The sequence below is a fragment of the Dryobates pubescens genome, chromosome 9 (genome assembly GCF_014839835.1).
Source record: "Dryobates pubescens isolate bDryPub1 chromosome 9, bDryPub1.pri, whole genome shotgun sequence".
Lineage (NCBI taxonomy): Eukaryota > Metazoa > Chordata > Aves > Piciformes > Picidae > Dryobates > Dryobates pubescens.
In genome coordinates this window covers 33,887,859-33,906,493 of record NC_071620.1, presented here as the reverse complement: position 1 = coordinate 33,906,493, position 18,635 = coordinate 33,887,859, and the positions used below count along the sequence as shown (strand labels likewise).

The following is an 18,635-nucleotide window of genomic DNA, read 5'->3' as shown; positions in this document are numbered from 1 at the left end:
TAAATAAAACGAAACTCCTTTCAAGGACTTGTCATCTAGGCTTGCCTGCATCTCCATTTAAAACCTTTAAATAACTGCTCTGTGAACTGCTAAACTAGGGGATTCCAGTATTCCAGTGTTTGTGTCCTCCCAGTCCTTTAAATCTTATGTAGGTGCCACACTACTTCTTCTCTGGACAAGACAGCATGGACTGAGGTCACTCCAGAGAAACAGATGCTGGTTGGCCAGTTACTTGCATCTCAGTGACACAGGAGCAGGTAAATTCTGTCCAACTGTCCTTCCCCAAGACAACTGAAGCAAATCATCATCTTTAAATGGGCATCTTCTCTGCTGACATACTCAGCACATCAGGGAGCAGACTGAACAGAGAAGCTTCCTTTTATGCCAAACAACAGCCTGTCCCTGTCCTCCTGCCCGGCACCTACTCCCCACCCTAACACCCATCTCAATCAGTATTCCAGAAATGGGAACACATGGATTGTTCAAACTGGGCATTTTAAGCACTTGAGAAAGAAGTTGTTCTGTGCAGATGAAATGGGCACAATGCATGCCAGATGGCGTGCTGGTCTCTTTCCTGGCCACAGCAGAAGGACTGCATTGAAAAGGACAGAGTTCTTTCAGTGGTACCACAGAGGTAGCTCACCGTTCACTGCCTTGAGACTCCCACTAATGCCGTCGCCATGCTGCCGCTTCTGTGCATTCTTGAACTCCTTCAGGGATAAATAAAGGACCTTCCGCACCACCCTCTCCTCTGACCAGGGAATCCCATCGCTGTCATCCTAAAGAAGACACAAACAGAAAGGCAACGTTAGTTGCAGGCACCTGAAACAAAACCAAAACAAACAAAATGCAAAAGCCCCAGGGCTACACAGATCATTTAAAAAAAGAGAAGAAGAAATAAGCTGCAGAAAAATACTGTGTAACACAATGCAACCTAAACTTGATCAGCTTTAACAGAGAACAGAAGCATAACTATTATCTTCAAATCTGAGCATTAGCCCCTCTAATCCTCCTCTGTGCAAACAGCAGTAACCATGTACCAGGTATCAGGCAGGAGGTAAAACTTATTTGTTAAAATGCTCATAATGAGTCCCTTATGGAGAAATTTATCACAGCCAGGAAGTGCTCTCCCAGATAATTAAGGGGGGGCAGGGGATCAAACCAAACACTAAATTGAATGCTGCAGAAATTTAAGAGGTAAATTTTGTGAAAGGAGTTCTCTTGTTGCCTTTTTGGCCTTGGTATATGCCCCTTGGCTTAGGAATCTTTTTGTCTGGTTTAGTGATTTACATTTATTGCAGCATTAAACAAAGTTGTACATTGATAACAATGAAGTTATTCTGAATTTATCTCAATGTAAAGCCAAGTGGAATTTGGCCCATGGGGCACATGGTTTCTACTTTATTTTTAGGAGACAAATGCTATACTGTCAAAAGGAATACTAGTACATGTCATATTTGGAACTTACTTTAGTTAAGAGATTAATTCCCTGGAAAAGCACTTCCCTAAACCCTTCAGCATTCAAATAAATTAACTCAACAAATTGATACAAAGACCTAAGTGAGATCAGGTAAGTGATCATATTTTCATAAGCCCTACAATTACCTGGGGGTCTTTAACAATCACTATTTGAGCAATTTTGCCCTTGAATTCCACAAAGGGCTACATCATTACCAAGCAAACAGATAAATATCCCCAGGCAGGTGTTATTTAGGTAAGTGTACCACAGCGTACTGCCACATTACACTGGAAACCCAAAAAAAAGCCCTATTAACAATCCCCACCATAAGGCAGGGAACTTTCTGTCATCCCATGTTTTGATGAAGTGACCAACACCACCAACTTAAAGGGTGGGAAGGAAAAGGGAGAAAAAAGGTGGAGTTGCGGGGGGGAAGGCACAATTTAGGATGACCATTGGTAGTTTTTGTTTTGCTCCACTAGTAAGATATTGGCACTCAACTGCTGAAATATGATCAAAAGCATTTGCCACCCAAAAAAAATAAATTGTATAACCAATTACTTGGGAGGGGGGGAGAAGAAAAAAAGAGGGCAACACAGTGAGTCCAGGGAAAGCAGCTAGTATTTTGGCAGTAGGATGTGCATTTCACACGAGGGATAAGCTACTATACTCTGAAGAAGGATAAACTATGCCCCAGGAGCTTTAGAGCACAGGCAGCTCTGGGAAAAGAAAGCATTATTTTGTAAACCAACACCCACAGCAACAAACAAACAAAAATCAATCAAACAAGCAAACAAATCTCCAGACAAGCATTTCAAAAGGACTTGTACAGTTAGTTATTTTTTCAACAGAGGTTTACACAAACAACTCTGGCTTATCATTTTGATGCCAACGCAACCTCATCCCTAATCAGAAGCAACACTAAATATGAGAGGGCTTGCCTGAAGAGGCTCCATGTATGTTCCCACCAACAAGGGCCTGGTAGAACATCACACATTTAGGAAACAGTCATAAGCATCTCCAGCACCTATCCTTGTTGCAGACACAAACCTGCAGACACTGCTTGCTCCCTTCACTGTTATTTGAACAAATCCTATTGTAAGGGGCAGCAAATGGGGGAACAGAAGAGCCCTGTGGCCAGGCATGCTGCTCCTGACACTGAAGGCTAGATGAGTCACAGAGAAACCCTAACAAGAGGCAACAAAACCATCACATAATATTTTTAAGCCAAACATACACAGGGCACACGTAACGATGGAGCACAGCTAACATAAGGCATGCTCAGAGACATGTCGCTTTCCTTAGGCCCTGCCAGCACAAGGCCTGCCTCCTCTGTAACACCAAGCAAAAAACACACGCCTTCCTCCACCAGACCCTGTGGTCCCTGAGGACGAAAACACCCATTGATTCCTGATCCCACTGGCCCTTTTTAGCCCTGCTAAAATAAATATTAAAAAATACCCCATTAAATTAATCCTCCTGTGCCATGACAGCTCGCTGTGAGGAGCGCATGGCAGCACTGGCTGTTTCAGTAGCAACAGGGTGAAACCTGCTGACAGAATTGATTTTTAAATTGGCATGTGCCCACCAAGCAGCCAACTGCAGTGGGTGAGTGACTGCTGGCAGGGGAAGCCCATGCCTTAAGCTATGCCAGTCTCAGTCCGTGCTGCAGGAAGTAAGGAGATCATCACTGTCACACTCGAGAGGCCTCTGGTCTAGGCCACTCTGTCTAAATATTTCAGGGCGTGGCTTGAAGTCATTTCCCTCTCCCCCCCACATGCTGGACACTCAGAAGGATGGCATGCAATGCAGCACCCTCTTTTCTGAAGGAAAGAACATTGAGATGTCTCCCTGGTGTCAGCTCAAAGCTTCAGGTCTGCTGCAGGAGACACTCCTGCCTTCCCACCAGCTCAGGGGCTGCATGGGCCACAACGCCACCAGTGAAGAGGTAGGCCCCAGGAGGCAGACACAACTACCTCCCTTAGCAACCCCTGAAGTAGTACAGCAGTATTTCACACCACGTTCAATTTGTGGAGCTTTAAAACTCGAGGTGAGCCATATTGGCTCCCTCCTTCCTCTGTAATAGCAGCACTCCCAATAGAAACAGACATAGGGGAGTCTTTCCACACCTGAATTCCCACCAGTCCAGTTCTGCCAAGTCTGCAGTCACCCTTTTGCCTGCACCACTCTGTTGTGATCTTTCCTCACACCTATAACTTTGCCTGATAAAAATGACCTCAAGTTCCCCAATACCATGTTAGCCAGGATCAGCAAAATAGGGACCAAGCTGTTGCCAACAGCCACATTCACACAGCTCCGTATGCAGGAGCAATAAAAATGTTTCACAATCGTCAATGGCATCTTCCCCTGAGCCTGCAGCACAAAAGCAGCCGCAAGCCAGCAAGCAGCTGACTGGAGCCCAGCTGAGCTGCAGCTCCACCGGCGGCACAGCTCCAGCTCCCGACACATTTAACCATAATTACATGGGTCAGATCGTCTCTGCCTTGTCACGGAAGTGGAGGGAGAGCCGCCGTGTATGCTGTGCTGCTCTGCACTCACACCATCAGCAACTAGAAGAGTTATCTCACTTTAACACCACACACACAGAGAACCATTTAGAAATACCCTCAAGTGAAAGCTTTGAGGAATTTAATCTATGTAACTTCTCAAGAGCAAACAATAATAACAAAAAAACCCACACAAACCCATCAAAGGGATTGACTTGATCGTTGCCTATGAGTATTTCCACAGGGAGGCTGGCAAGAGAGGGGCATAATATCATCCAACAGCTGGAACTCAAATTCAGAAAAATGGAAGACAATTAAGAACAACTTCTGCAACTGTGCAAGTAACTAGCCACTAAAACAACTGACAGGAAACTAATGGATTGTCCGTTACTGACTTAGACCCAAAAAAAGACTGAGTAACACTTTAAACTGCAGGCTCATCATCACAAGCCCATAGCCTTCACGGTGTGTATCAGTTTAAACGATTTCTGCCTCTCAATCTGACAGTAAGATTAGCTTATAAACCCAGCAAAAATGTAACAGACAAACAAGGGAAGCCCCGGGGCAGAATTAAGAAACAGAACTACATCGTTCCCTTTAAACTGCTATAAACATAATCATGCCACTTTCATTGCTATGCCATTTCAGGGAATCATATGTCATACATTTATATGTGAACATACATTTATATGTTCATGTGCATATTAATGGTGTAAAATACTTTAAAGTGTGTGTACAAATTAATGCATACATATTATTAACTGATACTGAAGTATGTGCATATTCTCTCTATATATAGATATACACACACATATAAATAATGCACATCAATATATAATGTGTATTGAAAAATGAAATCAAATTACCCATCACCTGCACCTTTCACCATTCACCTACAGCTCAGGTACTGGTTCACTGCAGGTCAGTAGCTTGCACAAATGGCCTGCACACAGCCTTCCTATTTCTGAAGTGGCACTCAAATTCTTTTAAAATAAATAAATAAATAGATAAATAAAGGCAAAGCAAAAGTGAGAGGCAGGCTGAAGTGGGCGTCACTGCATGCTGCTTTGCTGTGCAAGAACCAGCAGAAGTGTACACATATGCTCAAGTGAGGACTCAAACTCCTTCACTCCTTCCTTCATTCAATGCCAGATACAGCATTCTTCAGCCTGGCCCAGCCTTGCCTTAAGCAAACAGGAGTCAGAGTTCACAGGGTAAACCAGAGGTAGAACAAGGGCGAATGCATGCAGCACTCCATGCTGTTTGTTTTACTTTTATGTAAATACTTCAACAGCAGTGATGGTTTTATTTGAAAAGTCAAGACTTTGTAAGGTACAAAGATACTTATAAGCATGTGTGTTATGACTCAGTGCAGCTGGCCTGTTTCCAGATCTCTCTTTGGGTCTTTCCCAATCACGCATCTCCTGACCCCATTCTTTATGCCAGGTTGCAGAAAGCAAAACAACAAAACAAAAACCTCTCTTTTTTACTTTTTTTTCCAACACTGCAGCCAATGTTTGGTAAAAATCAGTATGGCACCCAATGCCCTAAATTAATATGTTTTTTGTGGTTCAACAGCCCCCAGAGTGTCTTTCCCACAGATGTAAGAAGGTCATTTTGAAGAAATGGGAAAAATAAACCACAAGCTTCTACCCTTTCCTCAAGGATATTTTTGAAGGAGAACTATTTCAAAGGGTGGGTTTTTCTGTGTTTAGTTAGCAACAAAACAAAAATCTGTCTCTTGCATGAAAAACAGACAACACATTTTCAGAGATCATAGAAATCACTTTTCAGCTGAAGGACCAACATGAAAATGTTTGTTTACTAGATTCAAGACCTGCAACAGATTTTTGCCTTTTGGCTGTGTATTATCAATGGAAAACAGTTATACCTGTTTTTCTCTAAAAGGCAGAACTAAGAATTGGTGGAAAACCTAGACATGCTTCTGAGGCTGAAAGAGACCTGTGCAGTCTCGGGTGAGTTATCACAAAGTGCAATTAGCATGCTTGTTCATCCACAAAGCCCTCTTCATTGTTACACGTATGGCATGGTGTGGACCTCACAAGAAAGTGCAGTCTTACTGGTTTATCAGCAAACATACTTCCCCTGTTGGCATTGGCAGAGGTCTCCAGTGTATCACAAAGTCCCATCAATCTTCTCACCACCCTGAATGCACATAGTACTCACAGGGTAAACCCCGACTTTGGCCCATGGGTGCAAACTCTCTCTATATATAACTTGCAGGAACACATGGGCTGTTTCATGACCACACAGCAGAAGCTATTCCCAGAAGAAACCCCCAGCAAAAGTTTAGACTTCCAGGGTAATGAGTATATAAACCAGACTCTAATATATTCAGCTGAAGCTATATAAATAAAGATTTTTGTCTCCTTATGGCAGCTATCATCCTGCTTGGACTTCTTATAGCCAAGCACAGCATGGTGCAAACTGGATATACCCATGTATACCCACAGTAATAACCTTGCAGTCTTTTGCCTACTATCAAGGTCCTTCAAGTCCCTTCTCCTCTCAGAATAAAGTTCACACTTACTTAATATTTAACTATCCAGAGAGGATGTAGCAGTTTCTCATTTAAAACAAACTGCTTATATTCAGTGAGAAAAAATAAAACCTCTTGAATGGCTTCGGTTGATGAAGATTGATACGGCTTGGAGACTTCATAGTACAGTGACTCATGCCTTCTGGAAAATGTAATCTGTTCTGTCTAGCTTAGGAAAATAGGTCATGTTTTTAAAATGTGCTAACTAACATGAATAAAGGGGAAATTTTCTTTATTAATGGTTCTATTATAGCATTTAAGTGTATCTGGTAATTACAACAACTTTTTCTCTTGTACTTCCAGACGACTTCCCCAAAGAACTCGCATTACTTTACAGCTCCTGACTAGCAGGCCTGATGTTAACATGGCACAGGAACGACAGAGAAAAATAAAAATCTCTCTCCTTCCTCCTTATGAAGGATATCAATAGAATTAGCCTGGTTGGAAAAGACCTTTGTGTTCATCAAGTCCAACCTATCATCCAACACTATCTAATCAACTAAACTATGGCACCAAGCACCCCATCAAGTCTCTTCCTAAACACCTCCAGTGATGGTGACTCAACCACATCCCTGGGCAGCCCATTCCAATGGGAAATCACTATTTCTGTGAAGAATTTCTTCCTAACATCCAGCCTAAACCTCCCCTGGTGCAGTTTGAGACTGTGTCCTCTTGTTCTGGTGCTGGTTGCCTGGCAGAAGAGGCCAACCCCACCTGGCTACAACCTCCCTTCAGGTAGTTGCAGACAGCAATAACGTCTCCTCTGAGCCTTCTTTTCTCCAGACTAAAGCAACCCTAGCTCCCTTAGCCTCTCCTCATAAGCCTTGTGCTCCAAACCCCTCACCAGCTTTGTTACCCTTCTCTGGACATGTTCCAGCAACTCAACATCTTTCCTAAACTGAGGGGCCCAGAACTCAACACAGGACTCAAGGTGTGGCCTAACCAGTGCTGAGTACAGGGGCACAATGTCCTCCCTGCTCCTGCTGCCCACACTGTTCCTGATACAGGCCAGGATGCCATTGCCCTCTTGGCCACCTGGGCACACTGCGGCTCATGTTTAGCCTACTAGCAACCAGCACCCCCAGGTCAACATCTGCCCCCAGCTTGGTGTCATCCGCAAACTTACTGATGATGGATTCAATGCCGTCATCCAGATCATCGATAAAGATATTAAAGAGGGTGGGGCCCAGCACTGATCCCTGGGGGACACCACTAGCGACTGGCTGTCAGCTGGATGTGGCACCATTCACCACCACTCTCTGGGCTTGGCCCTCCAGCCAGTTCCTAACTCAGCACAGAGTGCTGCTGTCCAAGCCACGGGCTGACAGCTTGGCCAGGAGTTTGTTGTGGGGGACGGTATCAAAGGCCTTGCTGAGGTCCAGGTAGACTACATCCACAGGTCTCCCCACGTCCACCAGGCGGGTCACCTGATCATAGAAGGTGATCAGGTTGGTGAGGCAGGACCTGCCCTTCCTAAATCCATGCTGGCTGGGCCTGATCCCTTGGCCGTCCTGTAAGTGCTGAGTGATTGCACTCAAGATGACCTGTTCCATAATCCTTCCTGGCACTGAGGTCAGGCTGACAGGTCTGTAATTCCCTGGTTCCTCCTTCCAGCCCTTCTTGTGGATGGGCATCACGCTGGCCAGTTTCCAGTCATCTGGGACCTCTCCAGTGAGCCAGGACTGTTTAAAAATTATGGAGAGTGGCTTGGTCAGCTCATCTGCCAGCACTATCAGCACCCTAGGATGGATCCCATCCAGTCCCATGGACTTGTGGGGATCCAAGCAGCTAAGGAGGTCTCTAATTACTTCCTCCAGGATCACAGGGGAACTATACTGCTCCCTGACTCCATCTGCCAGCTCTGCAGGCCAGCTGTCTGGAAGACAACCTATCCTGCTATTAAAATTTGAGGCAAAGAAGGTGTTAAGTACCTCTGCCTTTTCCTCATCTTTTGTTGCTATGTTCCCCTCTGTGTCCCCTAAGGAGTGGAGGTTGTCCTTGCCCCTCCTCTTGCTATTAATATATTTGTAGAAGGATTTTTTGTTGTCCTTCACAGCAGCGGCCAGTCTAAGCTCTAAATGGGCTGTTGCCTCTCTAATTTTTTTCCTGCATGACCTTGCAACATCCTTAAACATTCCATGGGTTACCTCACCTTTCTTCCAATGATGATATACCTTCTTTTTTTCCCTTAATTCCCCCAGAAGTTCATTGTCCAACCAGGCTGGCCGTCTAACCTGGTGGCTCATCTTCCAACACATTGGCACAGCCTGTTCCTGCAACTTCAAGATTGCTTTCTTGAAGTAGGTCCAGCCCTCCTGGACCCCTTTGTTTTTAAGAGCTGTTTCCCAAGGAGCCTTCTGAATTAGTTCCTTAAGTAACCTGAAGTCTGCCCTCCAGAAGTCGAGAGTGGAGGTTTTGTTGCTGCCCCTCTTAGCTTGACTGCGTATTGAAAATTCAATTATTTCATGGTCACTGGACCCCAGACAGCCTCTGACCACCACATCTCCCACCAGCCCTTCCCCATTGCTAAAAAGAAGGTCGAGCAAAACCCCACCCCTGGTAGGTTCACGCAGCAGCTGGGATAAGAAGCTGTCCTCCATACACTCTAAAAACCTCCTAGACTGCCTCCTCTCTGCTGTATTAAGTTCCCAGCAGATATCAGGCAGGTTAAAATCGCCCATAAGAACAAGGCCTGGTGATCTTGAGACAGCCTCTAGCTGCCTGTAGAATAATTCATCAACTTTATCCTGGTTGGGTGGTCTTATAAAGACTCCAACCAAGATGTCTGCCTTGTTGGTCTTCCCTTTAATTTTCACCCACAGGCACTCAACCTGATCATCCTTGATCTCTAGTTCCATGGCATCTAGTGCCTCCCTGATGTGCAGGGCCACCCCTCCACCCCTTCTCCCTCACCTGTCTCTCCTGAAGAGCCTGTAGCCATCAATTACAGTGCTCTAGTCATATGAGTCATCCCACCACGTTTCTGTGATGGCAACTACATCATAACTTTCCTGCTGCAACAAAGCTTCCAGCTCCTCTTTGTTTGTTACCCACTTCCACAGCTTTCAACCCCATTGGTTTTGCTCATTTGCCACCCCTGCTGCACTGGGGAGGGTGTTTCCTTCCTTCAGACTTAATTCTTCTAAGAGCAACATGGAAGAGAAATGCTCTGGCTTTTGGGTCAGTAAAGGCCTCAGGCACTTCTGAGACCAGAGAGCTTCAACCTCCTCTTGCAACAATACATTAGGGTAGAAGAGACAGCATTAAAATCGCCAAAGAGAAGTGACTAGTGGCCTCGTGCAGGCTTCCAGAATGGAGGCTTTAAAAAAAAAAAACACATCCTAAATTTATCTTAGACCAAATAATGAAGTATTTTTACTAGTTGCTTCATGGGTTTGTTGTTTCTTTTACATTAAGTTAGAGGCCTCAGTGATCTTTCTGCACCTCTAGAAAACTACTAAATACAAAACCAGTGAAAGCTGTTTTCCACATTGGTCTGTGAAATTAAACACTTTAAAATTATATATCTATATCTATATCTATATATATAAAGGCTAAACCCAAACAAATTCAAAGTAAAGCCAGGTCTAAAGTGTCTCAATTTACTGACTTACAGCAGGACTTCAACTCAAACCTTCTCTCACCAACAGCAGTGACTCCACTAGGAATCTAACCAAATCATTTGGCAATCAGAGTGCCAGAGTTTTGGGCTCTGATAAAAGCACATAGAAGCTAGAAACAAAAAGCTGAGGGTAGCAAGAGTGCTGGAAGAAAGAGGTGTGAAGGTACAAGATAATTATTCAGACTGGAAGAGTGTTTTCACGGCCAGCTTAAGCAAATTCACCTGCTTCCACATGGAATGCACCTGCCCCAACATCAGTGCCAGCATTAGTCCTTATGCAGCCATTTGATGAGCTTGACTGAGGTAGAGTCAAAATCTCACCCCAAGGCAAGAAAAACGATCATTCTCAGTCAGATCAGCTCTCTTATTACTAACCAAATGGCCATACAGGAGATGCTGCCAGGGAAGAGAGAGAAAGGCAGGGCTGGCTCTTTTAGCAGCAATCCATGCTTGGAGCAATGCAAGCGCATCCTACCACCAAAGCATGACGGTCACCGTAAGGCAGAGAGGGCATTGCAAATGGTATTCAGGAAATTAAAATCTCTTCACTGTAAAGCAACTACTGTAACCCCCAAATGTCTCATTGCATTCAGGTGAACCACACCCTTCTTTTTCCCTACAGTTAACACAATTATTTATTTACTTCAGGGGAGTGAAAGGGAAATACATGGGAGGGGTATACCTGTCAGACAGATGAGGCCTGCAATGTTTTAGGTAGGCCACAGCCTGACAAGGTACAACCTTCTGTTTGACCATCAGTTGTAGCCAATTTTTGCCCATGCACAAGATGTGAGTTGATAAATAGATTCCTTATTTGGTGTTCTCTTCAAAAAAGGGCACTTTGAAAGGATATACTACACACAGATACACATCTCTCAGGCAGAAGCCAAAATAATTTAAACATAATTTCCCACATAGGTGAACAAGTCTACATCCTTCTTCTTAAAAACAAAGCAAGCAGTCTGATGGGGGATGTTCAAGCTGCACATCTTCACTTCTCTGAGAGACCGTGAAATAATGTATACTTATCCTTGATTACAGACTACTAAAAAACTACAGCTGAAGTGGGATTAGAAACTTCTGCTCAAAAAACAATTAATTGCATAACACAACTCTGACAGCCTGAGTTTCTGGCCACCAACCGAGCCTTTATAAAAATCCGCTGGGCAGCTGCCAAATCAGCTCTTTGAGTCTTGGCATGTCCAACATCTGAGACAGTAGTCAAGGCAGCCACATGTCCTGTGCCATCCACAGCCCTGCACTTTTACAGTTAAATGGTACCGTCAAAGAACAAAGTAGTACGAACCATTAGACATCCAAAGGTAAAAAAAATCTCCTGCAGCTGCGCATCTAACAACTCTGATCACGCTGCAGAAGACCGACAACCACAGGAGGATTCTTTTCTTTTTCAGGATCTGGTATTAATTTGAACATAAAAGTAGCTTATTAAGAAGAAGGGGAAAAGAGAAGCCAGAAATGGTAGCGAGCTCCAAAACAACCTCTGCACTCCCAGCTGAAAATCGCTGCCATTTACAAATTTCACATTCCAAATACCCTTATTCTGTCTCCAGTTCTAATTAAAACTCTCCACCAAGTACACTTTGGATAGACACATAAAATTCAGTATGCACAAAGAGTATTCAGCAGCTCAAGATAATTAAATTCAAATATATTCTTATTAATTTAATTTTGATTCAGTTCATATTTTTATAAGGTGTTCAAGCTCCAGTATGCAACTATAGGAATATGGTCCAACAGAGAGTGTTTTCTGCAGTTTAAACATCTGCTAATAAGACCTACACATGTGAAATTTAATATGGCTACTCCATGGCTGCTGTGTATTACCTAAGGTCTTTTTTCACCCTCAAATAGAAAGCCTGATCCTTTACTTCAGAAATACTGCTTTTGCATGCTAAAATAGTGTCAAGGTAGTAGGGAAGAGAGAAAGACACAACTAGTGTGTTATAAATTTGTTTTCACTTTTTATAGGGGAATTTAAAGAGATCTAATTTTCTGGCATCTCTGTGTCTGAAAAGCTACTGGTATCAACATTTAAGATAAGCTGGAGAACTGTTGATGTCTTTAGCACCTATCTTCACAACTACAACAGCAGGTCAACACTTAGGTCATTCCTCTAGTGGGATTTGGTACCTGAATGAAGGAGCCATCCCTGTAACAGGAAAGGATCTGCTGATATATCTGCTTTCTAGCACAGCTGTATATACTGGAAAAATGTGCATGTGACAATACAAAACTTACATTGCTCCCTCCCTGAAATAAATACATTAGCCCAAAGCCTATACAGTTCAGCTACATGATTTAGTATAACTGTGCCCATCAGGAACATGATGCTTTCACAGGCTTGAGGCTGGAGTCAGTGGTCCCCTTGTAGACTTGGGAATTCACCATATCCTTTCTGGATGGCCATGCACCAAGCAGAGTGGTTCACTCACTACCATTTAAACCTTTCCAGTACTAGTTGGGCTGGTTTAAAGAAAATAAACAAGATAACTTGGCTTATTGTGACTCAGTCTGATGGCACAGATGTAGAGCATGCTTACACAAGTAGCTCCACCACCAAAGCTCTGCAAGAGGATCATGGCTAGCACTGGGGAGAGCAGCATTGCCAAAGCCATGGCATGGCAAACGCTACCCACAGGGTTACCTGCACAGTGACACACCTGCACATTCATGTAAATCTAACTCGGAGCAAGTCTAGGTGATGCAAGAAATCCTTTACCTTCGCTTCAAAAGGTTTAACTTGGTTTTCTCCTCTTTCATGTCAATCTACAGGATGGCCCTCATTCAAGTAATCATCAGATTTAAAGGATTACCAAACAAACACACACAAAAAAAGCCCCACAGAATGCACCAATACATCTTGTTACTCTTTAAACCCAGGAGGCATAGTGACAGACCCAAATACACTGAACATACTGCTGGGAAATCTCAGGATACCAGGGCCCAAATCAATTTTAGTGAACTAAATCAGTCGTACTGACACAGGGTCCTGGGATGGGCACACTGATACTGCACTAAGAGCATGACATCTTGACTTTGCTTGATGTACTACCCACAAAGTGAGACTTTTATCAGCTGTTTTGTCCTTGTTTACATTCCCAATTGGCAAAATATCCTTTAAAGCTGGGGGGGAAAAGTATCCATTGAAGCTGGGAGAAGTAAACTAAACCTATGCTCTTCACTCATAAGCCAATTAAATAAGATGTATGAGGAAACTCTAAAACTACTCTAAATGTATTTTCAGGTCAGTTTAGTCACATCAGCAAATTTTCTGCTTGAAGATAAGCTACATAATCAGTGAAAACCAAGCTCACCCTTCAGTATTAAATATATTTTGCTTCTAAAATACTACCCAGCCAACAAATGATGGTACTTTAGTAGCACAGGGAAATAAAAAGTTCAAAGCTGCAGCAGATTGTCCAGGGTACCAAAATCACCATTTCAGACAGAGCTAAACTGAAGTGCTGCTCTGACACACCCAAGCCTCGATTCTTGCTGCATTCAAACATGAGGGAGGAGGAAGAGATAATGGCTACCAGCAACTCAAAGATCTGGCCTAATTTGTGACGGCGCACTATGTCTCCCCTTAAACAGTTAAATTGAGAAGATAAGGGGCAGCTGGGAGGTTTTGTGGGGGAAAAGACATTATTTCTTATGGAGATAGCAGGCTTTCCCAATTGTACACAATTCTTTTTTTTTAATCACACAGGTGTTCCACAATAACTGGATCTGTGTGAAACTGATGAGGGAAAAATATAATTGAGTTTTGACCTTTTAATGATCTTCTCCCCCCCCCCTCCCCCTTTTTTTTTAGCCAACAAGTCTATGTGAGAACTTTCTAAATAATGGCACAATCCTTTTTCCTTTGAGTCTGTGGGTTTAAAGGCAGGCAGTGCTGGCTGGGTGCCAGATGCACAGCACGGGGCAGGGGACCTGCACAGGCAATGTGCTGGGTGCCCATGCTGGCACTGCTCACACAACCAGGACAACTGTTTGGGTTAGCTTTCATATCACTCATTCTCCTCCATTCCCTGATCAATTACAACATTCAAACTTTACTGAAGATATTAGAAGCACATCAAAGACAACCATTAAGCTTTTAAGTGCACTAATTGACATTTTAGCACTTATAAATCCATCTATGTGTTCTACTGCTCAATTTAAGAGACTTGCTTCCCCAGCTGGTAAAGAGTTGCCTATGTTTTTAGTGGGCAGAGAGAGAATTTTCAAAGCACCCTTTTTTTTCCCCCTGACAGGATTTTAGAGAATTCAAATTACAAATATAATGCACTTCAAAAAGTAACACATTTCACAAATTTAAGAGCTCTTCCATAAAAGCTGTAAATGGTATCACAGCTATAACTCACAGGCTTCTAAGCTCCAATGAATTCTGCAGCTGTTATGGCACGTCAAAGCCAAATCATTGTTACCTTCACACCACCACAACTGAAAACCCCAGCTATGATACCACGAACTGTGTGGTGCTACATGAAAAGGGGAGTGGGGGGGGGCAGCAAGAAAGTTAAGAACAAGGGGGGGGAGGGGAGGAGGGAAGTCCCCCTGGGTGATTTTGCAGCTCCTTCCTTCTTCACAAAGCTAGCATCAAACAGACACCAAAATACAAGTGACTGCTTTAGGTTTTCCTGCAGTGACTATCCCACAACAAGATCCAGGGAATCAAAATCAGGGGATACAGCCTTCTCCTCCCCAGGTATGGTGATCTACAGCAGATGAGCTGTTACCTGGTGGCCAAGCCCAGCCTCTAATTGCAGAGGAGCACCTCAATGACAGCAGCTCTGGACCCTTCTATTACCGTCATATACCAACACGTTCACCTTCTGATCTGCTAGAGAAATCCTCATTCACTCCCAGTATTTAAAGAAACAAGAAAGATCAAATTAAATTCTCAGGGTTTTAAGCCATTCAGTTCATTGCTAGATCTATTTTCGGGACTGAGGCTGCCAGCCGCCCCCACAGAATCTGAGAGCTAAACAAGGCTTCTGACAGGCTTGTTTATACCTTCGGCAGCAATCAAAGGCAAAACATTGCAAATCAAAGAACCAGGAGACAAATACAGTACTGTGCATAACAGAAACCTCAAAAAGCTAGCCAGCAGCAAACCTGCTGCTCACCGAGCCCCACGGAGCAATGTGAGATAACACAGGAAACCAGAAATGGATAGTTCAAGAACAGGCTGGTGCTGTAGGTATGCAAACATCTGCAGGCAGGACCTCTGAAGCACCTGTCTGTCAAAAGAAGCAGATGTAGGATCGCAAGACAAGGAGCAGACAACATTATTCATTTTCTCCAAAAGTGCCACAGGGAAAGGTCCTAATTTTAAAATTCCAGCTTAAAGACTACAGGGGACTTTAGATTTTCACTGTTACCAGAAAAACACACAAGAAAACAAGTGGGCATGGACAATATAAAGTAGTTCTATGGGTGGGATTTAAAGAGAAAACAAAGATTGCATTTGGGCCCCTAGGCACTGCAGAAGGCAGTTACCTCTGGTCCACACCTTTCACTGGTGAAGGCAAAAATCACATTTTCTGTTCAATTCTTTCCTGTATTGAATTCATGATAAGAACAGAGTCTGTTTTACTCAGTGACACACACTGTGACATGCATCACCCAAACTCTAGCAAACCCACCATGTTAGGGAAGCATCTAAGAGGTACATTACAATTACACCCAGAAGAAATTTAGTGGTATGCCTTTGCTACTGTGTTCCTTTAAACCTTTCACCTCTTAAACTACAAGTTCAATGTCAGATTATAAACATCATAAAAACTCATAAAACCCAATCATAAAACTGCCAGCTCATTTCAAGATTATTTGCTTTTAACTTTGCAAAACCAACATGAGCAGTACAAGCATTGCACCATCTTTCTCACAAACTCCAAACTCTCCTCATTAGCATTAAGCTAAGGTCACTGCAATCATCCTGCTTGTGTCATTGGAATGGACAGGTGTTGCAATCTTACCTTGGAAATGCACCTTTACAGGTGAGAATCACAGCACATCACCTGCTTGTTAAACCATCCTGAGCAACATCCCCAACATCAGCTTCTGACGAGATCACCTCCTACTACTTCACACTCCTCCTGCAAAACTTAGCTTCGCATTCTACCAGCACAAGCGACAGACATAAAAACCTCTGCAATTGCTGCAAGAGCAAATGCCAAGTTAGGATTTGGGGGCATCTCTATGTGTCACTCACATCCCATGCAGCTGTATCTACCTCCAGCCTTGCTGGAGACTGAGCCAAGCAGCAGGGCAGCCAACCAGAGAGCAGGCAAAGCACAGGCTAATTACCTCCCCACACATCACTGGCATCAGGTGTGGCTGTTTGCCTTAGCTTGCACTCAGAAAGAGGCAGAATTTCTTTATTTGGCCTGGGTTTCCTGCTTGACCAGCCACATCGTTTCACCCTTCACTGCAGAAAAGACTGTGGGCTGTCTCTTAGCCATTCTTTGGAAAAGGATAGGGAAAATTGTCACTGGGGTCTAAGCAAAGCAGAGCTTATCAACAAGAGGTTTATGCCAAAACATTCCAGGAAGTGGCTGAATCTTATCTAGCACAACATCAAGCCAGCAGGCTGTGATTTGCAGGGCAGACCAGACCTGCCCCACCTACAATAAACTCAACCCGATTCTCACATTTCAAGCATACCCCAAACCACTCTGGTTTTCAGCTTTACTGTGCACTTGAAGAAGGTGAAACAGAGTAGGCAGAAACAAGGGAGAAAAAAAAGAACAAGGAGACCAAAGACTAGATTAGATAGCAGCAATACATTTTTAGGCATGGATCAGCTCTTGCAGTCTCTTGGCAAATGAGGCAGCAGCAGAGAATCATCCAGGCAAGTTTAGGAGCTGTGTTTCTGCTTATTTTAATTTGCAGTCTATTGATTTTACTGGTTTGTGAGCTCACTCATGAGTAATATTGGAACTGGAGGCTGAATGCAATGATGGACTGGGCAAGGCAGATACATCCACCCCAAGAGCACATCTTCTCTGCTGCCAGCCTCTGCTCCCAGCAAAACAAGCGCACTAGACTGGCTAGAGCCCAGCACCAAGCTTGTGACACTGCATGCAGGCAAAAGATTAACCATCCATCATTACAGACCATTTCAATTCCTGATCAAATCTCCTTGACAGATACAAGAAGCAGGAACAGAGCAGTGATAATTACACTCCTTGTTGCAGGCAGACACAAACTTGGTAGCTTGATTTTGCTACTGAAGTTGTCTTAAGATGCACCAGACACGTGATTTACATCCAGTCACATTACAGAAATGCAACAGATTCTGAAAGTGGCAGCTCCAGCAGGACACAGGGATGGAGCTACATACACCCTGGGAGAGCAGATTGTGCTGAATCCTAATTATTAATTTTTTTTTTAAACAATAAGAATGCAGTGACTTATTTAAATGCCTTTGCATTGCTAGGTGACCTCCTACTCCTCCCTGCAACTCCTCTGTCCTAACCATGGCAAGTTGCTGCATACAGATGTAGCAGTAATGGCACAGCTTAATCAGTCAATGTTTTCACAACACGTATTTCAAATATTAAGCACTTATTGAAGACTTAGAAGTTACTGTGTAAATATTTGTATTATATTATACTGCTAACGCTTCCTCACCAACTGTGGAATTTTAAATCTATCTTGTCTGATAAAGCTTTATTTACATATCACACTGCTCTCAATACTCAACAAAGTGAACTGACTAAATTTGCACCAACTCCATTCAAGGAGTACATGCTAGGAAAGAGCAATTCAAACATTTTTCATCTCTGGTATGTGACTAAACTTTATAAAACACAGGTAGTCACAAGGCTTGTTGTGGGTTGACATTACCTGTTTTTACTAGGTGGCAACATTCACAGCCAAACCATTGGGAGAAATGCACTTTACTCTTTAAAATATCCCACAACCAGCATGGTCCATCCACACCAAGAGCTATATACTCCCAACACAGAGTCTTATAGTAAGTCTCTGTTCAAAACTGGGGAAGCTTGGTGGTGCCCATAGGCCGTAGATCCACAGTCTGCTTTGGACCTCTGAAATAATTCCAGGATGCTACAATGCTCCCAGGCAGCATCAGTAGCCCCAGGGGTACCCAAGCAATTTCCAGAGGGCAAAGGCAGGGTCTCAGCACCAGTTCCACCTGGAGGCAAGTTTGTTTGGGTCAGATTATCACCTCCCACTATTTTACAAGAGGAAGACCATGAGAAGCTGCTAGAGCTCAGGCAGCTAATGCTTGAGAAAACACCATCAAGACACAACCAGCAGTAAAAGTAAACACTATTATTAGTTCCAGACTAAGTACCTTGTGTGGAAAAAATAACAGCCACACAGACAACATAAAGTTTTTCACTATTTCTCAAAAAGAGAACAGATTTACACAGGCTGTTTTTCTACACATGCAGTAGGAAACACTCTTTGTGCAAACCCCTTTTTTCTGCC

General features: G+C 43.5%; 1 protein-coding gene across 2 annotated transcripts in view; it reads right to left on the bottom strand.

Moving 5' to 3' along the window:
• Positions 1–18,635, bottom strand: part of JARID2 (jumonji and AT-rich interaction domain containing 2) — a 224,367-nt gene that overhangs the window by 126,540 nt on the left and 79,192 nt on the right. For both annotated transcript variants that reach the window (XM_054164323.1, XM_054164324.1), the window contains exon 2: positions 644–779. In XM_054164323.1, coding sequence (XP_054020298.1) covers positions 644–779 — 136 coding nt within the window. The remainder of the gene's footprint in view (positions 1–643; positions 780–18,635) is intronic.